This window comes from Anguilla anguilla, chromosome 16 (genome assembly GCF_013347855.1).
Source record: "Anguilla anguilla isolate fAngAng1 chromosome 16, fAngAng1.pri, whole genome shotgun sequence".
Lineage (NCBI taxonomy): Eukaryota > Metazoa > Chordata > Actinopteri > Anguilliformes > Anguillidae > Anguilla > Anguilla anguilla.
Genome location: NC_049216.1, coordinates 9113141 through 9138375, shown reverse-complemented (window position 1 = coordinate 9138375; position 25235 = coordinate 9113141). Strand labels below are relative to the sequence as shown.

Genomic DNA, 25235 nt, shown 5'->3' with positions numbered 1-25235 from the left:
AATCACAGTACAATGTGTTCATTATATTACATGTTTTAAACAGCGGCGTGTTTTGGTGGAGCGCAAAACTTTCCTTTAAACTAATTGATCTCAAACTGTTTAAAAAATTAATTTTCAGTGATTAACAAGCATGCAAACGATCTGACTAATCAATTGGAAAGTGACAGACAGCTTCTTCGCATTGTGTTAGGGAGATTAAATGATAAATGCGATTTAGAAAAATCCGTTTTAATCACTAAGCAGTGGCAGAAACTTCCCTGATTTTCCTTGAGTATCAATACAATTAATCCACAAAATAGGCTACTCAATACTATCATATATAGCCAGCTCTCCCCAAATAGGCAGTTTTAGCGAGTAGCCTAGGCCTTATAGCCTACATTTATTTTCATTTGCAGTACGAAATTGTGCACATTTTTAATCTATATTATTTGCGGATACATGCGCTTCTTTCTCCGCACTCGTATTCCTACAATGCGTAGGCTAGATTGTAAACAATCTTTAAGTGCATGACATGGCATCGGCGATGATGTGAAGTTACAGATGATAATGTTACAGCTACAGGGAGCAGGTAAGATAACGCTAGCTAACTAAACATCGCCTGTCAGTCAGCATATATAGCGAGGCTGACAGGTGTTTTATAATGTGATTGCTAGTTTCTCAACGCTTAATGTCATCGTTACTTAGCCTACCTGGGTATTTTCTTTTCAACACCAGTTCCACTATCCTCTTTCCGCTGGATAGTGCCATCTTAAACAGCTTTGTTGTGTGAGGTTAGATGGGTGAAATCGGCTGGTGGTAGAATCCCAAAGCAGTCGCGTGAGGTAACTTAGATGGGTAGATCGCAAAATCGGCCGGTAGAATCCCAAAGCAGACCGCAGTAACTTCACTTACTGCGGTCTGCCATGGTTTTGAGTCGGGTTTTGTAGTTACTGCAATTTTTATACCGTTTTTTCTCTAAAACAAAGCAAAATTTAACTCTGAAACTTTGTCACAAGATAAAACAGATATCAAGAAGTTCATTTTTAGTTATAACTCAATTTCGACCAAAATGTAGTTACTGCGGTTAGCCTTTGGACGGCAGTATAGTAGTCGTGAAATCTATCGTTGTCTAGATTTTACAGTTAAACATAAAAAAATATTGTTCTATAACGGTCTGCAGAAAGTGCCCTATTTGCGCAGCTTTCTGTTTAAAATTTGTTTTGACCAATCCAATGAATACGTCCATTTTTGCAAAATTGCTAGCCCAAATGTTACCTGTGAGTGTCACAATGTAAGCATTACATGTCAAATTGACTGCTCTTGTCATCAAGACGTTAAAGATTTCATGGTATGCTTTCGGTGTGTAACCTGCATATCCGAGCCAAATGCAGTTACAGATGGAATCAGTTAATTATACATTGTTTGGCACCATCCCTGACCGAGCTGTGACATCAAGGTTGGCCATACAGCGTCGCCAAGAATAACATTTTAATTGTGTGTAATTGATTGACCTGGCAGAACAAATAATATGCACAAAGCATACCTATACGCCAGCAGTTCAATTAAAAAAAAAAAAAAAAATACCCGCCCTTTCATACACGCCAGTTTAAAAATGCACGTGCTTTAATTTCACGTGCATAGCTGCACAACGTTTAAGATGCTGCCATTTAGCTGTTTAATTGCAAAAAATGTTCTTCCCTTTATAGCAATAATGTCGATTACATTATTTATCTGCCTAGCCTATACACACCAGCATTATGGGGAAAAAAATCCCTTTTTATCATAATGCAAGTTTTGCATGGTATTCACTATTAATCCTAGCATTGATCTGACATGGCTCGTTTCCACTTTGACATGGAGTTACGAAACCTCTCTTATTCGTGCGGGAAGCGAGCTGGAGTTCTCAGAAGGACAATTCTCCCACGGAGAATGCAAAGAAACCCAGTACAGTAGCCTATTCTCTACTCTGTTTGTAGTGTAATTGGCATTTAATACGCACTAATAAAGGCAAGCAAGGTTTAAAATTGACCTTAATCCCTTCCCGAAACCCTGGATCCCACGTACTTTGAAAGCAGGCCTATGTTATAATAGTACCTTTCCAGTAAGAGGCTGACCATTATTGCACTGCACACAACACCAGTAGGCTAATCTCTTCTCTAAATGCTTTAACCCTTCAGACGTAAAAACCTGTATAGGTTCCACAACAAAGTAAGAAATGTTTTTCATCAATGTTCTTTCACAACATTCCTGTTATAGTACTGTGCTTATTTGTACATTCTCGGCGCATGTTCGAAGACAAACGGTCACAGAATGCAGGAGTAACTCGCGGTTCTGAAAACAAATATCCACCTCGCCATTTCATTCAGGAAAAAGAGCAAAATCTCACCAGGCCGTGCTCCACGGAGTGCCCTCACCTCTCCCCGGGTATGGATGCCGGTGTGGGCAATGTTCAGTCAGCTTGTCATGCCCACTTCCTGCATTTGGGCTCTGAATTCAGATCTTAAATCAAGACCGCCGGGGGGCTACACTATGGGAGGCATCGACAGTGGAAAATTGAACGTCAGATTTTCGTTAGAGTTGAACACGTAATAAAACTATCAAGACGTTTTGTATTTTTTTTAAAAAAGTAATTTTTTCCATTTCGGGCGCACAGGGTGGAGGCAGTTTGAAATTTCCAAGGTTTTCAAGAAGAGCAAAAATGGCAATAATTATATTTAAATTGAAAAATAAAATTTTTTAAAAAAGAAATAGCAGAACGAAACAGTCAACACACAAGAAAAAGAGGTAGACTAACACAAACCTACTTAAAACAACGTTAAAATATAAACCTGGCTGAATCTGATTAAGAAAAAATAAATAAATTGAGCTAATCAACTCCCGAAGACTCTGCCCAAAAGTCATTGTCCTCATCGCTGGATGTCCAATTTTCCTGCTGTGAGATGGTTCTTAGTTGAAATCCATTTCTGTCATCCTCGCAAAAATCACCTGGAAACAAATCGCAGATAAGATGTGATTTAAGTATACATTAAGACCATGAGTTCCTACTGCCAGCAAAACACCCCATAGGTGCAGAGATGGCAAATAGTCATGTGATGTTTGTTGCGTTGGAAAGTAATTCCATACAGTCACAGTGCATGCAGTGCAATTCAAGCACATTCACCAGTGTGCATTACAGTGTTGTATTACAGGTTTTAAAACAAATATGCACACCATCGTTCAGTCACCATTCGGTGGTGAACGGCATACAATCATTCAAACGCACAAAAAATGTGTGTGTTCACCAAACCAATGTGGCAGAGCGCAGAAGTGCTTAAAGGGCAGAAGCAGCTGTGGGTAAGAGCTGAGCTCCGTTGACCGGGCTCAGGGTTACACGGGGATATCACTCCGATGCAGGTGCAAAGCCAAATGTGTCAACTAACCCTCCAGCTGTTCCAAAATCCAGTCCCTGAGGAGCGGCACCGAGGTGTAGACTCCAGGTTTCCGGAACCTTCCACAGCCGGGGCCCCAGCTGGTCACCCCATAGACAAAGTAACTGGAGTCCTCTGACCGGCACACCAAGGCCCCTCCCGAATCTCCCTGAGGAACACCACAGAGAGGAATGAGTCAGAGATGTTAGGTAAAACACCGGTGTACATCTATCCTGGTCCGCCAAGGGGCCACGGTCCAGGTATCTCATGGAGCTCATCTATTTAATAGGTCGGGCTGAACCAATCCAAACTATTTCAGTTCAGATATTGTGGTGATTTACGGAATTATGGAACGGCATTCTGGTCAAACATAAAGAAACGAAACAGGACACAGGCTGTACTGGATTACTCTGGCACGAACAGAGGAAGTATTGCAGGCTACAGTAGTGCAATTCAGCATGTGAAGGAAAACTACTGAATTGCATTAGCACCTTTATATTAGTTGGGCTATCAAAAAAAAAAGAATTTTTTTTTGGTGAAATGGTTCTTTCTTAAAACAATAACATGATTTGTGAAGTACAGTCAAAGATGTGTGCTTTTACCCAAGACTCAGATGTTAAAAATTGCAATTCAGACTTTGGTGTTGAAAGTTATTAATCATACTTAAGATAATTAAACATTATAAATTAAAGGACATACACTATATGACCAAAAGTATCTGGACGCTCCTTGGTCGGGTGCTGTTCTTCATGGTTTGAGAGAGGCCTCTTAGTTCCAGTGAAGGCAAATCTTAATGCTACAGCATACAATCACATTCTGGACAATTCTGTGCTTCCCTAAAAGTTTGGGGAAAGCCCTTTCTCATTTCAGCATGACAATGCCCCCGGGCATTGAGAAGTGAGAAGTGGTGTGTAATTTTTACTTTAACATTTAGCAATAATTCAAACTTGTGAAGTCCTGTATTTAAATACACCCCCCAAAAATTTAAAACTATCCCAATCACAGCCCACTGATAACTTAGTGGTCAAGTTATGGGTTTGGGCACTGTTTAAAAACCTCTTTATTTGTTTTCAGCAGTTGAAATTATGCCAGCAGCTAATACAGAACAGTTTTAGAATCTTCCACCAGAGGGCGCTGCCGTAGCATAAAAAAGCCCCGAGAGTCCAAACTATGGAATGTGGCCACATATTTGTCTAAGAGCTGCCCCACCCCACCCCACCTCACCCCATTGTTCTCTCCCGTCGCCGATGAAGCAGAGCTGTGTGGGAACTCACCGAGCACGAGTCCCTCCCCTCCGATGGTGGAGATCCCGCGCAGAGCATGCTGCGCGTCAGCCTGCCGGGGTAGTGCCGCTCACACTGCTCACGACCCAGCAGCCACAGGGTCCTGCTGCCCCGCCCGGCTGCCCCACAGAACGCGCTCTTATGTAATAAACAGTCTTACCGTCTCATAGCCTGACAATTCATTTTATCATAATGATAATAATAATAAGTAGTATGTATAAGTATTATTATTATTATTATTACTAACATTAATTAATTAATTAGACAAATGCCTTTATTCAACGGTATCTCTGAGGCCATCGTGGCAAGATTAAGGATTCATGAGCACATATCACATTAGCAACAACAACGTATGCACAGCGACATAATAAAAAAGGCTAAAATAAGAGCATTAAGCGGTAGCAGCATGTGGTAGCGGCAACATACCGATGTAATTTCAAGAGGAAGATATGGGCTATTTAAGGTATCGAAGAGTAATACTTGATTTTCTTGACTGGGCTGAATTAGAAGACAGGGAAATGCATTTTTCTGTGACACCACAACAGGATGTCCAAGATATTTCAGGATATTTGTCTTTGACAGGAGCTCAAACTGTTTAAGTAACACTGCATCAAAATCCTGTCACCACAATGTGGTCATAAACAAATATCCACCCTCGATCTCCATACCCAGCAGGTTTTTCCACTCTCGTGAATTGTAACATGAATGCGGAGGAGGCGGTCATCACCGTGCCAACATAAACAGCTGTCTACCGAACCTAGTCATACGCGACAGGCTGCTAACGCAACTGGGAACGCGCCAACTTTCACACCTGTCGGGCCGCCCCGCCCAGAGGAGACGGAGCAGACGTGGGAGGGCGGGACTTCCTGTCGGGCGCCGGGCAGGCAGACGGGGCTGACGCGGTCGCCGAACTGCAGGGGGGCGTCCAGCTCCACGAGCGCCGCGTCATAATCGAGCGAGGTGCCGTTGTACCCCGGGTGAAACACGACCCTCCTCACCGTACGTCTCTGTGGGAGGGGAGGAGCAGGATACGGGGAGGAAGTGGGAGGGGCTTAGACAGGGCTGTCTCCATGGCAACGCAGCTCGGGGGAACCAGGGCGGGCGGCCCTCACCTGCTCGCCGGGGTCCCTCCTGGTGAGGTTGTGGTCTCCCACGACGACCGAAAGAGAAGTCCTGTCTCTGAGATGAAAAGAAACAAGCAGCCAGTACAGGGGAATGAGATGCGAGTGAGTGACTGCCTGTACAGCCTCAAAGATTCAACAAGCGCAAACCAGTGACACAATTTACCAAGGGGAATCGCACACAGAGCGCACCATCCCCCCCCCCTCCACGATAAAGTGCATCTCCAGCTTGGACCTTTGAGCTTTTATACAGCTATGCAAGGGTTATCATGATAGTTTTACAATGTGTACTATTAAACAATGAGCACTAAAGTTCATGTGGTTGTAATGGTAAAATAAAATGTGAATGGTCAAAATAAAGTCAGGTCCAGTCCTTTTATGGCAGTGGTTCCCAAACTTGGTCTTGGGTGGACCACTGTATATGCTGGTTTTTGTTCCAACTACGATTGCAATCCAAGAATTTTAAGAAGCAGTACATTTTTATTAATTAGGTGCTTTTCATGTTTAGTGGCCACATTATGTCTGGATTGGCTATGAGAATAAAAGTCCCAGGTTCAAATTGTGCTTATTGTGCTACATTTCTGACCTAACGTGGCTTAAGAGGGTAAATGATCCCTCTTGAACAAGAACGGCAGCTAGTTAAGAGAAATGAACAGCTGGGACTGCAACTGTGGCTGGAATGACAGGCAGAGCACACAGGGGGCCACCAGGGGGCCGAGTTTGGGAAGTGCCGCTGCGCGTGTTTAACGTTCCCAAACTCACAGGCTGCTCAGGCAGTGGGCGGCGGTCAGGACCCAGGAGGCCCGGACCAGGACCCCCCCGCAGACGCGCCGGGAAGCCAGGGTCAGGCTCGCCTGCCACGGCCAGGAGCGAGGCTCCGCCCCCGCACCGCCAATCACCCGACCCTGGGCCCCGCCCACCTGCCGGCTCTGGGCCCCGCCCACCTGCCGGCTCAGAGCCCCGCCCACCTCCTGGACCGGAGCTGAGCTGCCAGACGTGTGCGGCATTCCACACAGACCTGTGAGAGAGAGGAGGGGGGGGTGGGGGGGGGGGGGGGGTGGATAGAAAGAGAGAGAGCAGCCACGTCCATTACTGCCCAGAGACATGCCCAGTACAAACAGTAAATGTGCTATTAGACTACTGCAATATACACCCCTACACAAAGAGGGCAAACCAAACTATATAATTATTAACTTCATAAAAACATTAAAAAAAACAAACTCAATGTTGGAAAAGAAAGTATGAAGTTATTTTAATTATAAATTCATGCATATAAATAATGCTTGGCCAATATCCCCAAAATATACCAAACACACACCCGTGTAAACACAGTTTCATGCAAAAAAAAACGTAGTAAAAGTGCAGAAAGAATATTTGTTTAGCCCGTTTGTGCTGCGATTAGATCAACATGCTTAATAGCCTGCCTTGTGTGTAACTGGTGGCATGGTTTTATTTCAATCATCTAGCTCAAAGCTTCACTACGCTACTTTAAGTAATGAACAAAACCAACGGCCGCTGCCTGTTGAACTAAATTAATTCGAGACTAAAGTTACTTTCTCTCCCTCGTCTCTAACGAGGCCTAGGTGGCGGGCTTCCTGCTCCTTTGCCTCAGGCGTCTATTCTGATGCCAGCCCAAATACCACACAAGCCTCACAGAGGAAGTATCTTGGCACAATACTCGCCCTGAGGACCCAGAAAAAGGGAGGGCTCGGTGGACGAACCAGGCCTCGGGGGAGGGGAGCCGCGGGCGTGGCCGCCGTTGCCGTCGACTTTCACGTCGCGGTGGACTTCCTGGTCGCGTCCGACCGGTTCCTCCGGGCGCAGATCTGTCGATTTCAAATGGCGGTTACCGAGCGTTGGCACAACAAATACGCGCTCCGAAAGAATGTACACAAGGCGTCTTGGCCAGCTAACGCCCGGGAGCGCGTTAGATAAACACAGGCGTGCCGGATTCTCCGCGGAGAAAATTGAAATAAAGAAAAGGAAAGTAAACAATGAAGACCTAAACTTCCCAGTTCTACAGGCATGTGTGTGTGCATTACAGTTCCCCAAAACACAACAATGAATTAAAATAACAACGTGCAGTGCAGTCCGTAAGTATGCGGGCAGTGACAAAATGAAATTTTGTTGTTTTGGCTCTGAAGTAAAACAGCTATAGCGTTACAGTGCAGAACGTCAGCTTTGATTTGAGGGCATTTACATCCACATGGGGCGATCGGTGTATGATTTACAGCCCTTTCGATTTGTTCTGTGAGAACTTCACTGTACACCCACGGGTTCAGTGGCCGGGGTCGAGCCGTAGGGTAGGGCGAGCGTTTTTTGCGAACGGCGCTCACCTCTCTCGCTGACGAAGGACACGGTGGCGCGGAAGCCGCGGTGGGACACTGTGCCGTCGGAGGTGAACCTCAGCGCCAGCACGCGCTCGTAGCTGAGCAGGGGCGGGGGCAGGCCCCCTCCGCAGAGCACCGCTGCAGAGGGGAAGAGCGAGCCATCAGAGAACACGGCGCGTAAACACGCTAAGCCCTTTAGCATGTAGCCTACAGCGCACTCGCATGCAGTCAGTTTGAAGGCTGTTCACCTCGGCTGGAGTCTCAGTCTTTAGACTGAGTCTATTATAGGCGAATGCACGTAATGGCGTTTCTCCCTATGAAAATGTCAGGGTGTTGTGTCTTGTCGTAATGCTTATTTGATGTACTGTGGCACACAACACAACGCGCGCTACGGCTCGGGTTCCGGTCAGAGGGGGGCGTGTACCTATCTCGTCCTTCCCCTCCACGTCGCCGAAGGCCGCCAGGGAATCGTACGTGCACTCCTTCGACGGCTCCACGTCGAAGTCGTCGAATTCCAGCTGCAACACAGCACCGTTCCTTTCAACAGACTCTCTCCCCCTCCCCCTCCCCCCTCCTCCTCCCCCCCCCCCCCCCGCAGCATGGCTGCGTTACTCCAACGCCGTGTGTAAACATTACAGCGGGGAGAGCTCCGACCCCTCCTCGGCCCCCGAAAACCGATCCCTCCCACCACGGCGGCCTGCTCTCCTTACGCATGCGAAACATCATTAATGCACTCCTGACCCGGCCCCGGGGCGGCGAACGAGCAGAAGGGCTCTGCCGAGGCGGGGTCGGCCCGAAGACGAGGGCGCGCGTGCCGTTACCTTGACGATGTGGCCGGAGGGGGCGTGGATGACCCAGCGGCAGTCGGAGTCGCTGCCGTAGAGATCGGGGTAGCGCAGGCTCTGAACGACGCCCTCTGATTGGAGGACAGCCACCGCGCCGCAGGCGGAGTCTGCACGGACACAACGGGACGTTACCGCGCTCGGGTCCTGGGGGCGCCCCGAACAGCCAGAGGAGGGCGACCGACACAGCAGGAAGGGCGCGCTCCCTCAGCATTGCATTAACGCGCCATTAACCCTTTCACGCACTGTGCCCCATAACAGCCAATGAACTTTCACACGGTGTATCCAGGGCAACATGCATGCTTATTCTTATCATGGGTAACTGTACATTTCATACACAGTGAGCTCCATAATGTTTGGGCTTTTCCCCCTCTGTACTCTACAATTTTATATGTGTAATAAAACAATTAGCATGTGGTTAAAGTGCAAATTTTCTGCTTTTATTAAAGGGTATTTTTTAATAAATGTAGAAATTACAGCTCTTTTCATACATACCCCCCCCCCCATTTCAGGGCACCATAATGTTTGGGACAAATGATTTCACAGGTGTTTCTGATTTGCCAGTTGTTTTCTATTCAATTCAACCAACTTTATTTATCCCAGAGGGGCACGTCATCAATCAACATCAAAAGCAGTAGCTTCCTTAATGCAGATATAAGAGAGCTTTCAGGACTCAGTCTGGATTATAGGCCGTTTATTGCCTTGGGAGTCCATTAGGATAAAACTAATGTGACCACAAAATAACAAAGTGCCAGTAAACAGCACAGCGTCACTGCCATTACTGTACACTGTAACCATATGCCGAAGGTTCAGGGAGCCGCAGAAGAGCACCAGTGTTTCCGTAACCATGGAATCGGTGCTGAGCAGCGACGTCTCCGACACTCTCCTGAGCCGCGCGGCGAGTTCGCCTAGCAACAGTCACCAAGGACGCGGCTCGGCATTTTTAAAAAAAAATTGAGCTTGCAAAGGCTTCTGGGCAGCGCCGACCACTAGCGTAAACACCCCCTCGCGCAGCCGTTCGGATCCCAAAACCATCCGAGGGCCGCACAATTCAGGTTTGCGGGGCCGGCGTGATTTACGCTGGAGCACTTCGGGGGGCCACAGCAACGCCCTCGCCCAATCGCCAACCAAAACCCCAGGGTCGGCTCCGCCCCCGGGAGCGAAGATAAATAAATAATTAAACATTTTTTTCTCCCGCATCGAGCATAAACAGATCGAGTCTCTGAAGACAGGGAGGTGATGAAACGGACGGCCGATGTTGCACCCACACACGCTCACGCACCGCGCCTGGGAATTGCAGGTTTGTTACAGGCAGGCTAGGCTAGGCGAGCTTCTGCGAGCGTGCAGTCGGACGGTCACGGTTCGTCAGGAACGTCGCACGTTTCAGAGACAGCCTGTTTGCGTATTGCGTTAAAGGCCTTCTTGACATGTAATCCTCGCCGGACACACTGTCACCACCGCCCACCTGCGTGAGCAAACATTCCTCATTTAAAAAAATAAAATAAAATAAAAAAACCCCGGAGCGACAGGCCGGGACGCGGTTTTTGGGGACGTACCGTGCCGCGCGGAATGCGGCTCGACCGCGTCGAACTTGACGGCGAAGCCGGTGCCGGAGACGCTGAAGTCGGACAGGAACCGGAGCGTGACCCTGGAGGAGTCCACCCGGACGGGGGAGGGGAGCCGGCTGCCGCAGAACCTCCCTGCGCGGGGGGAGAGGCGGGAGCGAGTCGCGGCGTTAGCCTCCTGCAGGAGCAGCGGAACCGGGCCAGTGTTCCAAACACTTTCAGCAAATTAAAAAACATCCCACCTCAGTGTAAAGGGTTGCGTAAGCACGACAGCTCAGGTGATTTCAAAACATTTTCGTTGCTTTTTTTTTGTAACCGCTGCATGAAGAACGGTGACAACCAATCACATACGGCCCGAGAGGTCCTGTAGTCTCATCTTGCGCCGAGAGTGAAGGTATGGGCTGTCACTCGAATACCGCACTCGAGTAAAAGGTGGCACTTCCCCAGACTGTAAATCTCCCTCAGAAATTTACATCCACGCACATATCGTTCTATAAATAGGTATATCGCACATGGGAGGCAGCTATGAGGAACTTTACTGTATCTGAAATATGCACAGGCATGCATGTATTACAAGGGTGTTTAGCTCTATTCAGGCATGGCTTATACTGTGCTGCCCTACTGCTCCACCGCTTTGGGTGCAGTTCATACATGTAGATATAATTATTTAGGCCGGCATTTAGTGTTATATAATACGAAATACTTCAGAGCATTTTTGCCCATCCCTGCTCCTTGTTCACCTGCTCCCCACCCCACCCCACCCCTATCCTGCAGAACCGGCTGGGTGCTGCTGCTAAGAGTCAGAAGCCGCTGGGGTTTGGATCATCTGGAGCGCAACCGCTGGGCCAGCGCAGAGGGGTGTGGCGTTTGGCCTCTCACCGATAAGCCTGTCCGTGCCGGCGAACACAGCCAGCTGGTCGCTGCTGCAGTGGGTGTCGTTCTCCACGTCAAACTCCAAAAACTGCAGCAGGATGCTCTTCCCAGGGGGGACGTTTATGGACCACAGACACATCCTAGCACAGACATTGATCAGGTGCACATTTAGAGAAATATTTTCACAGCTAGTGTACACAGCCTTGATATTCTACACAGCTAGTGTAAACTGCCTCAATATTTTACACAGCTAGTATACACTGTCTCAATATTCTACACAGCTAGTGCACACTGTCTCAAAACTCTACAAAGCTAGTGTACACTGCCTCAAAACTATAAAAAACTAGAGTACAGTGCTTCAATATTCTACACAGCTAGTGCACACTGTCTTAAAACTCTACAAAGCTAGTGTACACTGCCTCAAAACTATACAAAGCTAGAGTACAGTGCTTCAATACTCTATGCAGCTAGTGTACACTGCGTCAGTATGAGATCCCATGGATAGGGCTTTCTTGCCACATAAACAAACAGTAGCAATCCACAATAATTCAAATGACCCACATTTAGCCTTGCTTTCTGACACATTTAGAAGCAGCAGTGAGCCAAACATGAAGGCAGAGCTTCCAAACTCTGAACTTCACTGCCCAGACAGGCTCCACAATGAGTAACACGTATATTGAGACCACACGGGAGAGTTTTGTCTTTGAGAAGGAAAGGCTTCCATACTGAGTTCTTCGGCACCCACTCATTGTTCTCGTAGCTGCGCCCCGGATGTTCGGGATTCCGGATGAGACCCCCCAAACCGGTGCGGAGCCCATCGCTGGCACCGCAAAGCCCTGTGGAAAGGGGGAATTCTCACCGGGTTTCAGAAAAACACAGCAAGGTAACTCGATATCCTTTCCATTTAGGCACGTGCACTGTATGCGGATGTCACTGCCCCATCCCACCTGTCACTGATACCTGCACAACAACTTTAACAATTTTTTTTTTAAACTTACTTGATGATGATTTTCTCTGACGTTGCGTCGCTAGAAAGAAACCGAATGACAGACATAAGAAATAAAACCAAAACCATACAAAATGAATGTAATGCTACACATCCATCCATCCATTCATCCATCCATCCATCCATTCATCCATCCATCCATCCATCCATCAGGTAGGAGGAACCTGAAGTACCCAGAGTACGCGGACGCAGGGAGAACATGCAAACTCCACACAGAAAGGCCCCAAGCCGAGATTCGAACCCACGACCTTCTTGCTGTGAGGCGACGGTGCTACCCGAGTTTGCTATACGAGTTCACAGCACTGACCTTCTCTGAGGTTCTCTTTGATCCAGGCCAGGAACATTCGGACGTCGGTGAAGACCCCGGGCGACCCCCTCTTCCACGGGGGCTTGCTGCGGTTGTTGACCCAGCTACGGCCGCAGCCCTTCCCCCACGACGTCACGCCGACCAGGGCCCAGCGGCCTCCCTCCCTGGGGCAGACCAGAGGCCCGCCAGAGTCTCCCTAAGGGGGGCAATCGAGAGGTCGCGGAGTGGAGTGAGCCGCACCGGGCTTCTGTCGCTCAGGAAGAGCGCGGGTGGTTTGGGGGAGGGGCGCGCGAGTACCTGGCAGGCGTCTCTCCCCCCGTTCTCCGGCCCGGCGCAGACAACGGTGAAGGTCTTCTGGCCAGGCTTCACCGTCTGGATGACGTGCTTACACTTGCCCCGATCCACCAGGCCCAGCCGCACCTCACGGGGGACGAAAGGCAGTTGGCCCCCTGCAACACACACACACACACACACACACACACCCCAGATTTAACGAACCTGGAGGGGCTCCTGTGTGGAGCATGTGTCATTTCTCAACTTCCTCTGGCCGTCCCTCAGCTGTCAGTCAGCTTGGTATTCTCCGTCTTTAGGCTATAGAGACCCCTCCTGTCAATCAAGCACCTGCAGTGCAGCAGGCTGCTGGATGTGCAGCTCTCTAGAGCACTAGAGCACTCTCCTGCTCTTTCCTCTCCCATTTGCAATGTCCAATCATGCTCACACTGCAACGCTAATCACAGCCTCCAATGCTGAGCACAGACTAGAATGTTCTCTCTTGCAAAGCAAGTGATGTCAGACACCGTCTATCACACCAACCCCTAAGACTTGGAACGTGCGCCAAGTTTCATGCAAGATGGTGTTCACAGCTCACGAATTCCCAGGCGATTTTGCATAAAAAGCTAATCCACTGCGCACCACAGGTTGACAAAGCGCAGTGACTTGTTTTGTGGTATACAGCACAAAAGGGAATTATGGGATAGGACCATCAAGAGCAGCTATGTAGTTGCCTGCCCGCCCGCCCACCCACCCACCGGCTCTGACACTTTGCTCACTCCAGCTCCACCTCGCAAAAAAGACAACAGCTGTTCCCGGATCTGACATGCAAGCGCCTTTCAGAAACGCTGGGCACCAACAGCTGTCAGCGGCGCAGCGCAGATTAATTCATAAGCAGCTCAGTGTCTTCATTACGAATTCGGCCTCCGCAGCGTTTCCGAGCAAAAAAAAAAAAAAAAAAAAAACGCTGCGATGCGCAACGTTGAGCCTCGTCAGCACAAAAAGCACGCATACGACCGCCTTTTCCCGGCCCTTCGCATAATTCAGCCTTGAGATGAGGAACGGAGGAGGAAAATTCATGCGGGGTGGTGGGGGGGGGGGGGGTCTTACGTTCTCTCGTCTGGCCCCAACCGCTGGCGGTGCAGGCAGCCCCTGGCAGGAACTCCTCCCCGGGGAGGGGAAGGCATATTGGCTGAGCGTACCGACCTGCAGGAAAGAATTACAATCACCAAATTACCTCTGCTGCACAGGTGAACGGGGCCCTCTCAAAGCTGTTCACTTACATTTCCTTCGTTGACTTTAAAGAGTATCTGGCAACCGCATTCATCAAAAACAACCTTTGCCAAATGTATTAACGCCATTTAGGCTCCTGGCTAGCTTTTGCAAGAGACTTCACGTGGGACTGTGACACGGAGCCTGCACAGAGGCGAAGGGGCGGACCTCACCGAATCTGATCCGCCCGCTCAGCTCCAGGAGCGCCAGGTCGTAGCTCATCGGGGTGGAGTGGTGGAATCTTTCGTGGACTCTGACGGACCTCACCGCGAAGGCCTGCTCCCCGACGTCCGCCGCGCGGCGGTCGAACTCCCCGACCGCGACGTCCACGTTCTTCAAAGACCGCCTGGCGGGGCGAGGGAGCGTCCGCGCGGGGGGGGGGAGAACGCGACAGGACAAACGGCAAACGCTCAAAAACAGGGAGACCGCAGCGAGGAGAGAGCCTGAGGCGGTCTGCGAAGGACAGACCTGCACTTCCATGGGAGGGGGAGAGCGCCACCTACTTTGACAGCGTGGAGAAGCAGTGGGCGGCAGACAGGATCCACCGGTCGGTGAGGATCGCCGCTCCGCAGAAGTGCAGCCCCCTGAACCTCAGGGACACCTTGACAGGGTCGTAAAAGCGCATAATAAAACATTACAAACAGAAACCCCCACCCCCGAGCCATTCCACGCTCACGACTCCCAGTCCAGCCTATGAAAACGCTATTGCCTGACCATGGAGCACTCTGATTGGTTAACATCTAAAACAGGCCCCCAGGCCCTCCCGTCGCTCTCCTCCAAATCGGCAACCAGTTCGGAACCAAGACAACATGTGAGGCGAGTTAACTGCGTAATTGGCTGTTTCCGAGCAACAGGAAAAACTAGAAGCCCCCGAAACTCTCCCAGACTAGGGGTGCCCACCCACCCCCCCGCCCCCCACCTCCACTCCCCCAGGTTATCTGCAAGTGACCAAGGACGACGTACCAGCCACGGGTGGGACCCATACTTCGCCCCCCGCCCCCCAATAATTCTTAGCGAACGATCCAAGAGGTTCTGAACCTGGGGAAGGCCACACTTTGAACCTTAGGGGAAACAAAGCACACAAACCAAATTTACAAAAAATAAACAAATAAATAAATAACCCTTTTTTATAATACACATACCAGTCAGACGCAACTTTAAAAGTAAATACGTTTTCAATCATATCTTTCTCTAGCTTTTGGAACAGATAAGCAGATACGTTATTTTTAATGCTGGCATGATATTTGAAACCCGGACCAAGTTGTAGTCAAGGTTTTCTTTCTGACAACAAAGCCTGAGAACCAGTTACAATGCTAATTAAGCTATTTCCCTGTCTAGCTCCTGTTTCCCACTTAGCACCAGAAAATTAGCTGGGAATGACCTGCAGCACACACCCCCGCACCCCCCCCCCCCCCATTAGAGTTCTACAGCATGTGAAATCCCACAGCACATTTCCCTGTATTTGACCTTGGATGCACATAATTTATAACAAATCCCAGAACGTCAGGCCTGCATTTGGCCGACCTATCGCAGTGGTGGTCGCAGGCAGACCGAGCTTACCTCCCACGTCGCCATGGCGGCAGACACACAAACAGAACAGAGCCACAGAAGTCAGCACCCAGGAATCCTGCATCCTGTCCCAGGTCTGCGGGCCTACACACAACGGCAGGGGCATTTATAGAGGAGGGGGCGGGCGAGGGGGGGCGGGGGGCACTTCCCCCGACAGGAGGGGTTAGTTACTCATTAACCAGGACAGAGCGTATTAAACCAGGGCGGTTCAGACTCCAGAACGGCGCCCAGTTCGCGTCCGGCGCCACCTGACATTTCAAACCTTCGGCTTACGGTCAAAAAACCGTTGCCGGTTACCGTAGCAGCGCTCCGGTCGCACCGCGGTCAGGGCGCGCAGACGATCGAACCACAGCGGCGCGCACTTCCGCGTCAGCGCGTCCAAATCGAACCCCATTTCCATAAACGACACCGCCGTCTGCTAAACGCCTAAATGAATATGCAAATGTACGCGCCCTCCGAGACAGAGCAGAGCGGCTCCCGCAGGGCAGCCAATCAAAAAACACCAGACACAACCGCCAAAACAATCTTTCAAGTCGTAGGCTTGACAGACTAATAAAATCCATCTCAGCATGGAAGGGCAGGGGACAGCTGTTAACTACCAGCCCCCTGCTGGGGGGGGGGGGGGGGGGGGGGGGGGGGGGGGGGGGGGGGGGGGGGGGGGGGGGGGGGGGGGGGGGAGGGGGATTTGGCCTTTCTTCTTGCCCTATAAAAGGAGAAGAAGAAAGGAATCTTAATATCACAGTAGTGCCAAGGGACTGCAGTCCAGCTAACGTAAGCCCATAGAAAAACTGTTAATGACCACTACAGTCCCTACTGCTTTCCACCATTAAGAGCCGAGTCATGCCAGTTGTTTTACTGTTGACAACGCAAGCGAGCGAGGCCGAGCTCACCGCAAAGACCTCCTGTGATGACGCTACACGCGGCCTTTGATTCAAAAGGTTCGGGAGGACCAAAGCAGGAAATGGGAATTTCGCCCTTATTTTCATGTCTGCCAGCGTCTTGTTTTTTTTCAGAACACCTACCAAAATAATAATAATAACAATAACAATGATCTGACAGTAAATTACATGGTGCTAATATATTTGTGGAAAAACTAAAAATAAATCAGGAAATTCATCCATTTCCCTTTGCTCTGGCAATTTTGGCTGGAAAGTATCAGACAGGCAGCTGCCAGATAACTGTCTGTCCTTCCTCAATATCTCCACGACCTTCTGAAAGGGAACAGGTTAGCATTCAAGACTGCTTTGATGTTTCACCTCATTACCTGGCTAAAAGTGGCACAGCAGAACCACAAAACAAAACCAAAATGTCATCAGGTTTTCTGGGCCACCAACTGACCATTTTCAACATTAATATCTCTACCAGCTTCATTTTGGAATCTGCAGAAGTGCAGTGTTTTAAGCCAGCCCCCAAGGAGACCTGCTCAGAAAATTGATAATAATTATAACGACACATTCAACTATTAATTATGGGAACTATGTATTGCTGGCTAGGGGGAGGCTACAATTTTATGTACCTTCTCATGTTTATATTCGAGTTATCGTAAACATTCACTAGATAAGAACCAGAGCGGCCTGAAACGCTACTGTAAATCAAAGCGTGCTTATTTCTGTAGACTCTGGCTAGCGTGCGAGGTGCCACAGTCCTGTTTATCCTGCACACATTCCCGGGCACGGATGGATGACACGGCGCCAGTGCCGAAAACGACGCTACCAAGAACCATTAGCCATATGGGACCGCAGCGCGAGGCTGTGGAAATCCGCCAAAATAGCGTCACGCCATTCAGAGAGAGAGGGAGCCGGACGGATGGAGCTGGCCTCACATTCTCGCCGGGAGAGCACCCAGTGTGGACAGCTTTTACCTCCAGCCTGGGGTTAAAGCGGCAGTTCACCCCAAAAATTAAGTAATGTTACCACTTACCTGGAGTGCCATCTATCCATGATTCAGATAGTTTCGATGAGATTTGACGCGTTTTCTAGATATCCGCAGCAACGCACCCGGAACACAACTGACCGAGTTTTCGTGGAGCTCAAATCACCAAAAATGTACATTCAAAAAACTCAACGGCAATCTCTTCCCAAGCATTTAATGACAACATTGCTCACAAACATCCACAGACTGCAGTTTAATAGAAAATCACTTTCTGCTTAAGTAAGCAAATTGTGTTTATCTCATCGAAAGCATTCTAGTATTCTGGGGTGCAGTCTCGACATTGTTAAAATAATGTTGAAATAATGTTTTAAATCAACATTGACGCTGCACCCCAGAATACTGACGTGCTTTGGTTGAGACTGCGTGGATGTAAACGGTTGGCATACTTCGGTAGAAAGTACTTTTGTAATGAAACTATGCACAACAAGGTCTGTGGAGTAGCTGTGTCATCATATATTTGGAAAAACACGTTACTGTTGAGTTTTCTCATGTAAAATGTTGTTTTGTGGACCACAAACACTTGCATTACATTACATTACATTACATTTATTTGTCAGACGCTTTTATCCAAAGCGACGTACAAAAAGTGCATTTCATGGTCATAGACAACTGCTAAACACAGGTTCAGTAAGGTACAATACTTATTTTGTACAGCTATTTCTAGCCAAGAACACAGTTCGCACAGTGAACACTATTCTGACCTAGCTTGCAGCTTTAACTTTATTTATTTTTCTATTCACACAATTCTGAAGTGTAGAGGTGACCAACACACAAGAGTGTAGGCCTGTTACCCAAATGTCATTGCGCAGCCTGTCAGTTCAATCCTTAAAAATGGGCTGTTCACCCAAAAATTAAATGAAGCTATGTTTCCGTTTTCCCGAGTTTTCTAGATATTCACTGCAGCGCACCCTGACAAGACGGACCTCAATGATTGAACTGACAGGCTGCGCAATGACATTTGGGTAACAGGCCTACACTCTTGTGTGTTGGTCACCTCTACACTTCAGAGTTGTGTGAATAGAAAAATAAATGAAATTAAAGCCGCAAGCGGCGTTGGGAGGGGTCCAAGCATTGGCACTATCGCGCCCCCTATGGAGCGATTTTAACCCTCCTATTATGTTCAAATTAACTAACAACTTTTATGTTTGGGGTCAATTTGACCCCAGCAATATAAACCTGCAGAAAATAATTGTAACTGAAAGTGTTACAGATGTTTCTCTCTCAGCTACTTTAGGCCTTTCTACTGACCATCTTAATAGCCCAGTAAATAAAACATGACTCCCCCCATCCTCCCCTTATACATCAAGTATTGATTTTATATGACTATTGCGAAATATGCAAATGACTGTACAATCTCATTCATTGACCTAAAATGGAAAACAAAGTATGTTTTGGTGTTTGCAGGGCTTTATGTTCGTATTAAGTGCTCATTAAAGAAGAAAAATAACACTTGGAAAGAAACACACCTTTTATTATCAAGCGTAGTAACATTTTATGTTCGGGGTCAATTTGACCACAGGAAGAAATATTAAAAATGTCAAACATTTCAAATGTTTAGGTTCAGAAAACACTTCAGAACATCAATGAGTAACATATGACAGTTATTCAATAATGAAGAAACACCAATAAAAAGTAAATTAATACTTTATAATGTGGGAGAAAACATGAAATGTCTCCAGAGACATTGTGGCTGGAAAAATTGCCCTACCAGTGTCAGCATTCTAAAGGCTTGCTGTTGCTTCACCTTTTGACTTGTACACTCCTGCCAAAATAAGCAACCCAATATAGGATTGCTAGTGGGTCACATCCAGCTCTTTCCAATTGTCACCATACACACGCCTCCCCTCTAAGTTTGTCATCTCAAGAATATCGTTTTGCATTGATGGCGTTATGAAGAGTTCAAATGCAGACTTTATGTCTTGTACATGACTGCTAGCATGGGGCCTGGAACCATTTTGATGACATTAGCAGCACTAAAGCCGCGTTTCCACCAAAATTACCCGGAACTTTCAGTCCCAGGAACTACTTTACCAGGAACTAAAAGGTTCCTTCAGCCAATGGTTGTCTGCGTTTCCACCGGGGTCTAAAGTACCGCGAAGATTAGGCAAATTAGCCCACTGACGTTGTCGTCGGTCCATCTGTCATATGATTTCTTCTGTAACCCCATACTACCACCGAAGTAGCCTACATTATTTTCTAATAACCGGGACAGCCCGGAGGGGTTTATTCCACTTATATACAACGGGTTACCAACAATGACTATATATGGTTACTTTTTGTATTTATTGATTTTCATATATCGTCTCAAACACATTTATTAACAGCAGAAAACATGCACATGTTGTAAACAATTAGCTGTTTTATTACTTTCTCGTCGTCAATTCCATATAGGCTAATCGCAAAATGACAAGAATAGAACGAAAACTCGGACTTGCGTGAAAATGTAAATTAGTAGTGGTACAGCCACCGTTTGCTTTCCTTCGAAGTTACTGCTAGCCGAGCAGCGAAGTGTGCCCTCCAGGTGCGAACCATGCACCATAAATGAGTCCATAGTCTTCCTGGTCTTTTCGTGGAATTGAAAAATGGCAGTAAAATTACGGCAGTCTGAAAAAGCTAAAGGGAAGATTACTAGAATTAACCTGTTATTTTACCCGGATAAAAAGTGCGGAAGGTGATTTCCAGTTTGCTTGTATTGTATCACCAATGTTAATTATGCAGAACTACCGCATACCTCACATAACTGTATCAAACGTTTCGAGTCAATTACAACGGGCTAACAAAGAAAATCCGGAAGAAAATATTCAGCAACCGAATTAATCCGTTTGAATGTTTTGCCTACGTAATATGCTGTCCCAGCACGAATGCTTAGCATTTTATAAAACGAATACTAAAGCAAGAAAAGAACAGAAGAGCACACGTTATAATTCCAAGACGTTGATAGGCTATAACCAAAAGTAGGCTACTGCGCCGCATAACATACAAGTTTGATTTGAAGTTATTATGAAAATAAATTGGTTTGCCGCTGCATATTTTCAAACATGGCGGGTAATGGCGGAAAATAAATACAACACAAATGCTACGAGTACTCGACCAATCAGAAATGTTCAGCGCTGCAAGCTCCACCCAAAAGGTTCCTGTACTTTCGGAAAGTACTACCCCCCGAGCAGGAACGTTTTGGGGGGTAAAACAAAGCCCCCAGAACTAAATTTAGACCCTAGTTCCTGCGGTGGAAACGCACTGAGTTCCTCAAAAGGTTCCTAGTTCCGGGGTATAGTTCCTGCGGTGGAAACGCGGCTTTAGTCTACCCTGTCTTTCAACTGGGGATCCGAACCATAGTAGTTCTCCATTATTGGAAGTGAACATGTCAGTTCTTGGTGGTTGAGAGATGACAGGGGTGTTTCTTGGGGGTTGAGAGATGACAGGAGGGTTTATTGGTGGTTGAGAGGCGACAGGAAGGTTTCTTGGTGGTTGAGAGATGATAGGAGGGTTTCTTGGTGGTTGAGAGATGACAGGAGGGTCTTTTGGTGGTTGAGAGATGACAGGATGGTTTATTGGTGGTTGTGAAACAAAAGGAGGGTCAGAATGTGGTATCTGAAAGGCTTCATTCTCATCATCAGAGGAGGATGCCACATAGTCAGGGTCCTCCTCAACATTATACTCAGTCTCAGACATATCCTCATCTAAATCACTTTCACCCTCCAAGATCTGTGACAGAACCTCAGTAGCAGAAAATATACACCTCTGTCTGGTGGTCATTGTCAAAATCTTTAGTTGAGGCACAAATGCAAAGAGAAATGGTTTAGAGGGCTGTGTGTGCAGCCCTTATTATATGTTTGCCCCCGCCCCCATGTCGCGAGAATGATCAGAGATCTTGTGGGAACTACGTTTTCTCCTCACACACACGCACACGCATGCTCTCTCTCTTATCCAGAGCGACGTACAACAAAGTGTATAACCATAACCAGGAACAAGTGTGTCGAAAACCCTAGAGAGAAGTACCGTTCCAGGTGCAGGGAACAACCGCATAGTTCAACTTGGACCCTGTAGGTTAAACTGATTAACACTAACACAAACAAGAACAGCAACAAGCAAGTCTACGCAAAAATACAAGCGATTATTAAGACGGGTGCATTAAGACACCTACGAAACAGCTACCTAGTTACAACCCTAAGCTCACAGTTCCACCAGCTTCGTTGCTTGGACCCCTAATAATGTGCATTTAATTAACAGGCCGGCACGTGCCCAGTGTGAGAGCCCTCAAACCGCTTCTGCATGTACCCCTGTTCAGGGGATGAATGAGACAAAGAACAGGGGTACATGCACCTCAGGTGCTTCTGTGGACTTGTGATGTGGAGGCACATTTAGAATGCATATGCAGGAATTTTTTTTTAGATATAAATTATCAGGGGTGATAAAGCATGTCCTTATGCATTGCATATCCCCACGGCATTTAAAATCGACATTATATGTAAACTCACCACATTAACACACAGATATTCGTACCAAATTATATTCTGCATAAATTAGGAGAATTAGCAGGTAGCCCAAGTAGCAGGTAGCCTAATTATTTGGCTAAAACCACAGGGAAAGACTGCTTGCATACACCCTTTCTGTGCAAAACACTCAGTCCAAGACACTTTTTTATTTATTTTTTATTTTTTAGGAGACTTTATAGCATCTGTGAGTAGCCTAGTTATTCCCACAGTCCCACCGATAGGTTTACGGGACCAATTGGTCTATGGAAATGGAGAAGGTTAAAGAATGCCTTTTGACGAGGGACAAAAGCGCAGTCGGAGATCTACATTCAGGAGCCAGTCCTGCCGTAAGCCGATTGGTCGGGAGTGGAATCAGTAAAGTTACCTGTGTCACGTCTGCTGATAAGACCCCCTGTACAGTCTTTGGGCACCTGTATGAAACACACATTGACCATTGGAAAACACCCATCAGCAACGGAGAACACACTTTTTCATTGAAACGGACCATTCAGTGCTAGTAAAGACGAGTTAAATTTTCTACTTCTTTATAGCCTAGGCATTTTATAGATACCATAAACTGAGTGAAACACTCAACTTTTTAAAAGCTGGAGTTGGTCTTGTAACCTAAAGGTCGCAGGTTCGATTCCCCGGTAGGACACTGCTGAGTCTGCCGTTGCACCCTTGAGCAAGGTGCTGAACCTGCATTGCTCCAGTATATATCCAGCTGTATAACTGGATACAATGAAAGTCGCTCTGGACAAGAGCGTCTGCTAAATGCCTGTAAGCTAAAAACGAAACTAAAAAAAATGTAGCCTACTCATCCAAAACCCCAACCTGTACGTAAATAAAGCCAGAGTTCCCCCCACATTCGTTTCAGAAATTACTTCAAGGGTTTGGCTGGGGCTGTTACCTGCCTGAACCTCTCCAAAGCTGGCAGGATCAACACCAGAAAAACAAAACCGCCCTTCGGGGTAAAGACATCCGAGCTGGATCTCCCAGGTCAGGTTGCCCGGCAACGACAGCGCACCAAAAGGCACTGGCGGCAACGCGCGCCAGGATCGCCGTTCTGCTCGCTGGGCCTTTACGTCCTCGTCAGCGGCATTAGCGCTTAATCGAGCCTCTGAAAAGAATCGCACGAACGCTCCCGACAAAATCCAGATGAGCCTCACAAACAGCCTTTTACGAATCGTTGGAAGTGGGTCAGACAGCGAAACGCAGAAAAGACCTACCCACTGCACGATCCACGGAAAGCTTGCAGGCTATTCCGCCCATCCGCGGATTCATATTAATTCCTCAGAATAGCGGTGCAGTCAAATCCAGCGTTCGCGGAATGCAGCGGTTCTTCTCACAGGCAGCGCGGAGTAACTTTCCACAAATAAAATCAGCCGCTGTCACCAAACGGACTGTTCCTTTAAGAAACCCAGCGAACGAAGACAGGCTTGTGGTTCCCGCTTACTGTGGAATCGGAAGAAAACCATCAACCGTCTACGGATGAATGGTCGCAGGTGGGGAGGATCAGTTAGCCGCTTTGTCGGTCACGGGTTCGAGGGTGGCCCAGGATAAGAAGTGTAACTACATTTTTTTTTTTTTTTTTTTTTTTAATTGCAGCCCTGTCCACCACCATCTGCAAGGTGAACACAGCAGGCAGTCATACACCCTAAAAACCTGTCCCGCTCGTAATGCTTCTATTTAAGCAAACAAACAGCATCGTGAGTTTCGTTGACTATGGATGTTAGCACACAGTCACCTAAATTACAAAATACGGATTAAACAAACTCATAAAAAGGCCATTTCAGATAGGATTTCACATAGTTTATTTTTTTCTTTTTTTTGGTTTACAAACAAAGGCACCCATTGATTTTTTTCCATTAACTGTGGCAACATTTTTTTTTTTTTAACTCGTTCTGAACTGAAGACTGTGTACAAGGGGATTTCTTTTGTATTTGAACAATAAACACACACACACAGAGAAAAAAAAAAAAACAATTTCAGAATATGAGGGGATACATCATTCACCTGGGCACTGCACAGTATCACCTTCGGAGGGGTAACTAAACTGTACCATACTATACCGGGGCAAGTACAACACAAACAGTACAACTTTGCAAGCAGAAAGAACAGTAACCAAAACAGTAATAAATTTAACATACATGTTATCTCTGATGAGACGGGGAGGGGGAAAAAAAAAACCATCCAGAATGATGCGAATAAAATGAAATGAAGAGTTAGTGTTAGACACAGGCATGTAATGCCCTCTGAAGACCATATGATAAATTCAATGCCACCAAACTCCCATGATGTCTTTGTGGGGCCGTTTAAAACATAAACCACAGCTTGTCCTCCCAAATAAACACCTTTTGTTTTCGTTTTTCAAGTAGGAGACACAAGCTTCCCTAGTTTGATCGTTTTTGATTGTTGCAGAAGTAGCCTACGCAGGATGAAATCTACCGTCGAAACTGCCTCGCGTAACAGACAGAAGCTTCACTGTATTCTGCAAGTGTTCTTTCAAAATAAAAATACAAAATGGAGCCAAAGACTTAAAAATAAAAAATAAAACTTGGGACAATTCAAACTGAGACAATCCAACTCAGTCACGAAGAACGTACGATGACATTAGGATGAAAACTTTGCACTTGGAAAGAGTCGACATTCATTTTTTTTTTTCGGTTACAAACACGCATGAACTGGAAAAACAGAATCTCTCACGATAACTGTAATGATTTCGGCTGAAGATAACAGTAGGTATGGCGTACGAAACAGACCAATGAAAAGCTGTTGAATGGCTTTCCGGAAAATGGGCATTACCCGTCATGGGTACAAACCGCAGCTGACACCGGCTCCGTTTTTAATGCCTTCACTCGAGCTTCACGTTTAGTAAATAAATAGCCACTTTGCGTTTATTGTGAGCACAAAAATACTTTATAACTCCGCTTAGAATGTTTATATTCTAGTCTTGTTAGCTAGTTAAATAGTTTTACACAAACCTGTTAGAAAACACACAATT

The 25235-nt window shown here is 47.1% G+C and overlaps 1 protein-coding gene across 1 annotated transcript; it reads right to left on the bottom strand.

Moving 5' to 3' along the window:
* Positions 1-380: 380 nt before the first annotated feature.
* Positions 381-14897, bottom strand: LOC118215559 (ovochymase-2). Its single transcript, XM_035396452.1, has 19 exons — positions 14759-14897; positions 14429-14601; positions 14094-14189; positions 13011-13162; positions 12714-12909; positions 12399-12428; positions 12146-12236; positions 11407-11540; positions 10519-10662; positions 8942-9072; positions 8545-8638; positions 8054-8258; positions 7512-7807; positions 6553-6808; positions 5782-5848; positions 5481-5676; positions 4661-4788; positions 3399-3555; positions 381-2964 (listed from the first exon to the last, which is right to left on the bottom strand). The coding sequence occupies exons 1-19, from the start codon at positions 14878-14880 to the stop codon at positions 2846-2848; spliced, it is 2787 nt and encodes a 928-aa protein (XP_035252343.1). The 5' UTR covers positions 14881-14897; the 3' UTR covers positions 381-2845.
* Between the last annotated feature and the right edge of the window lie 10338 nt (positions 14898-25235).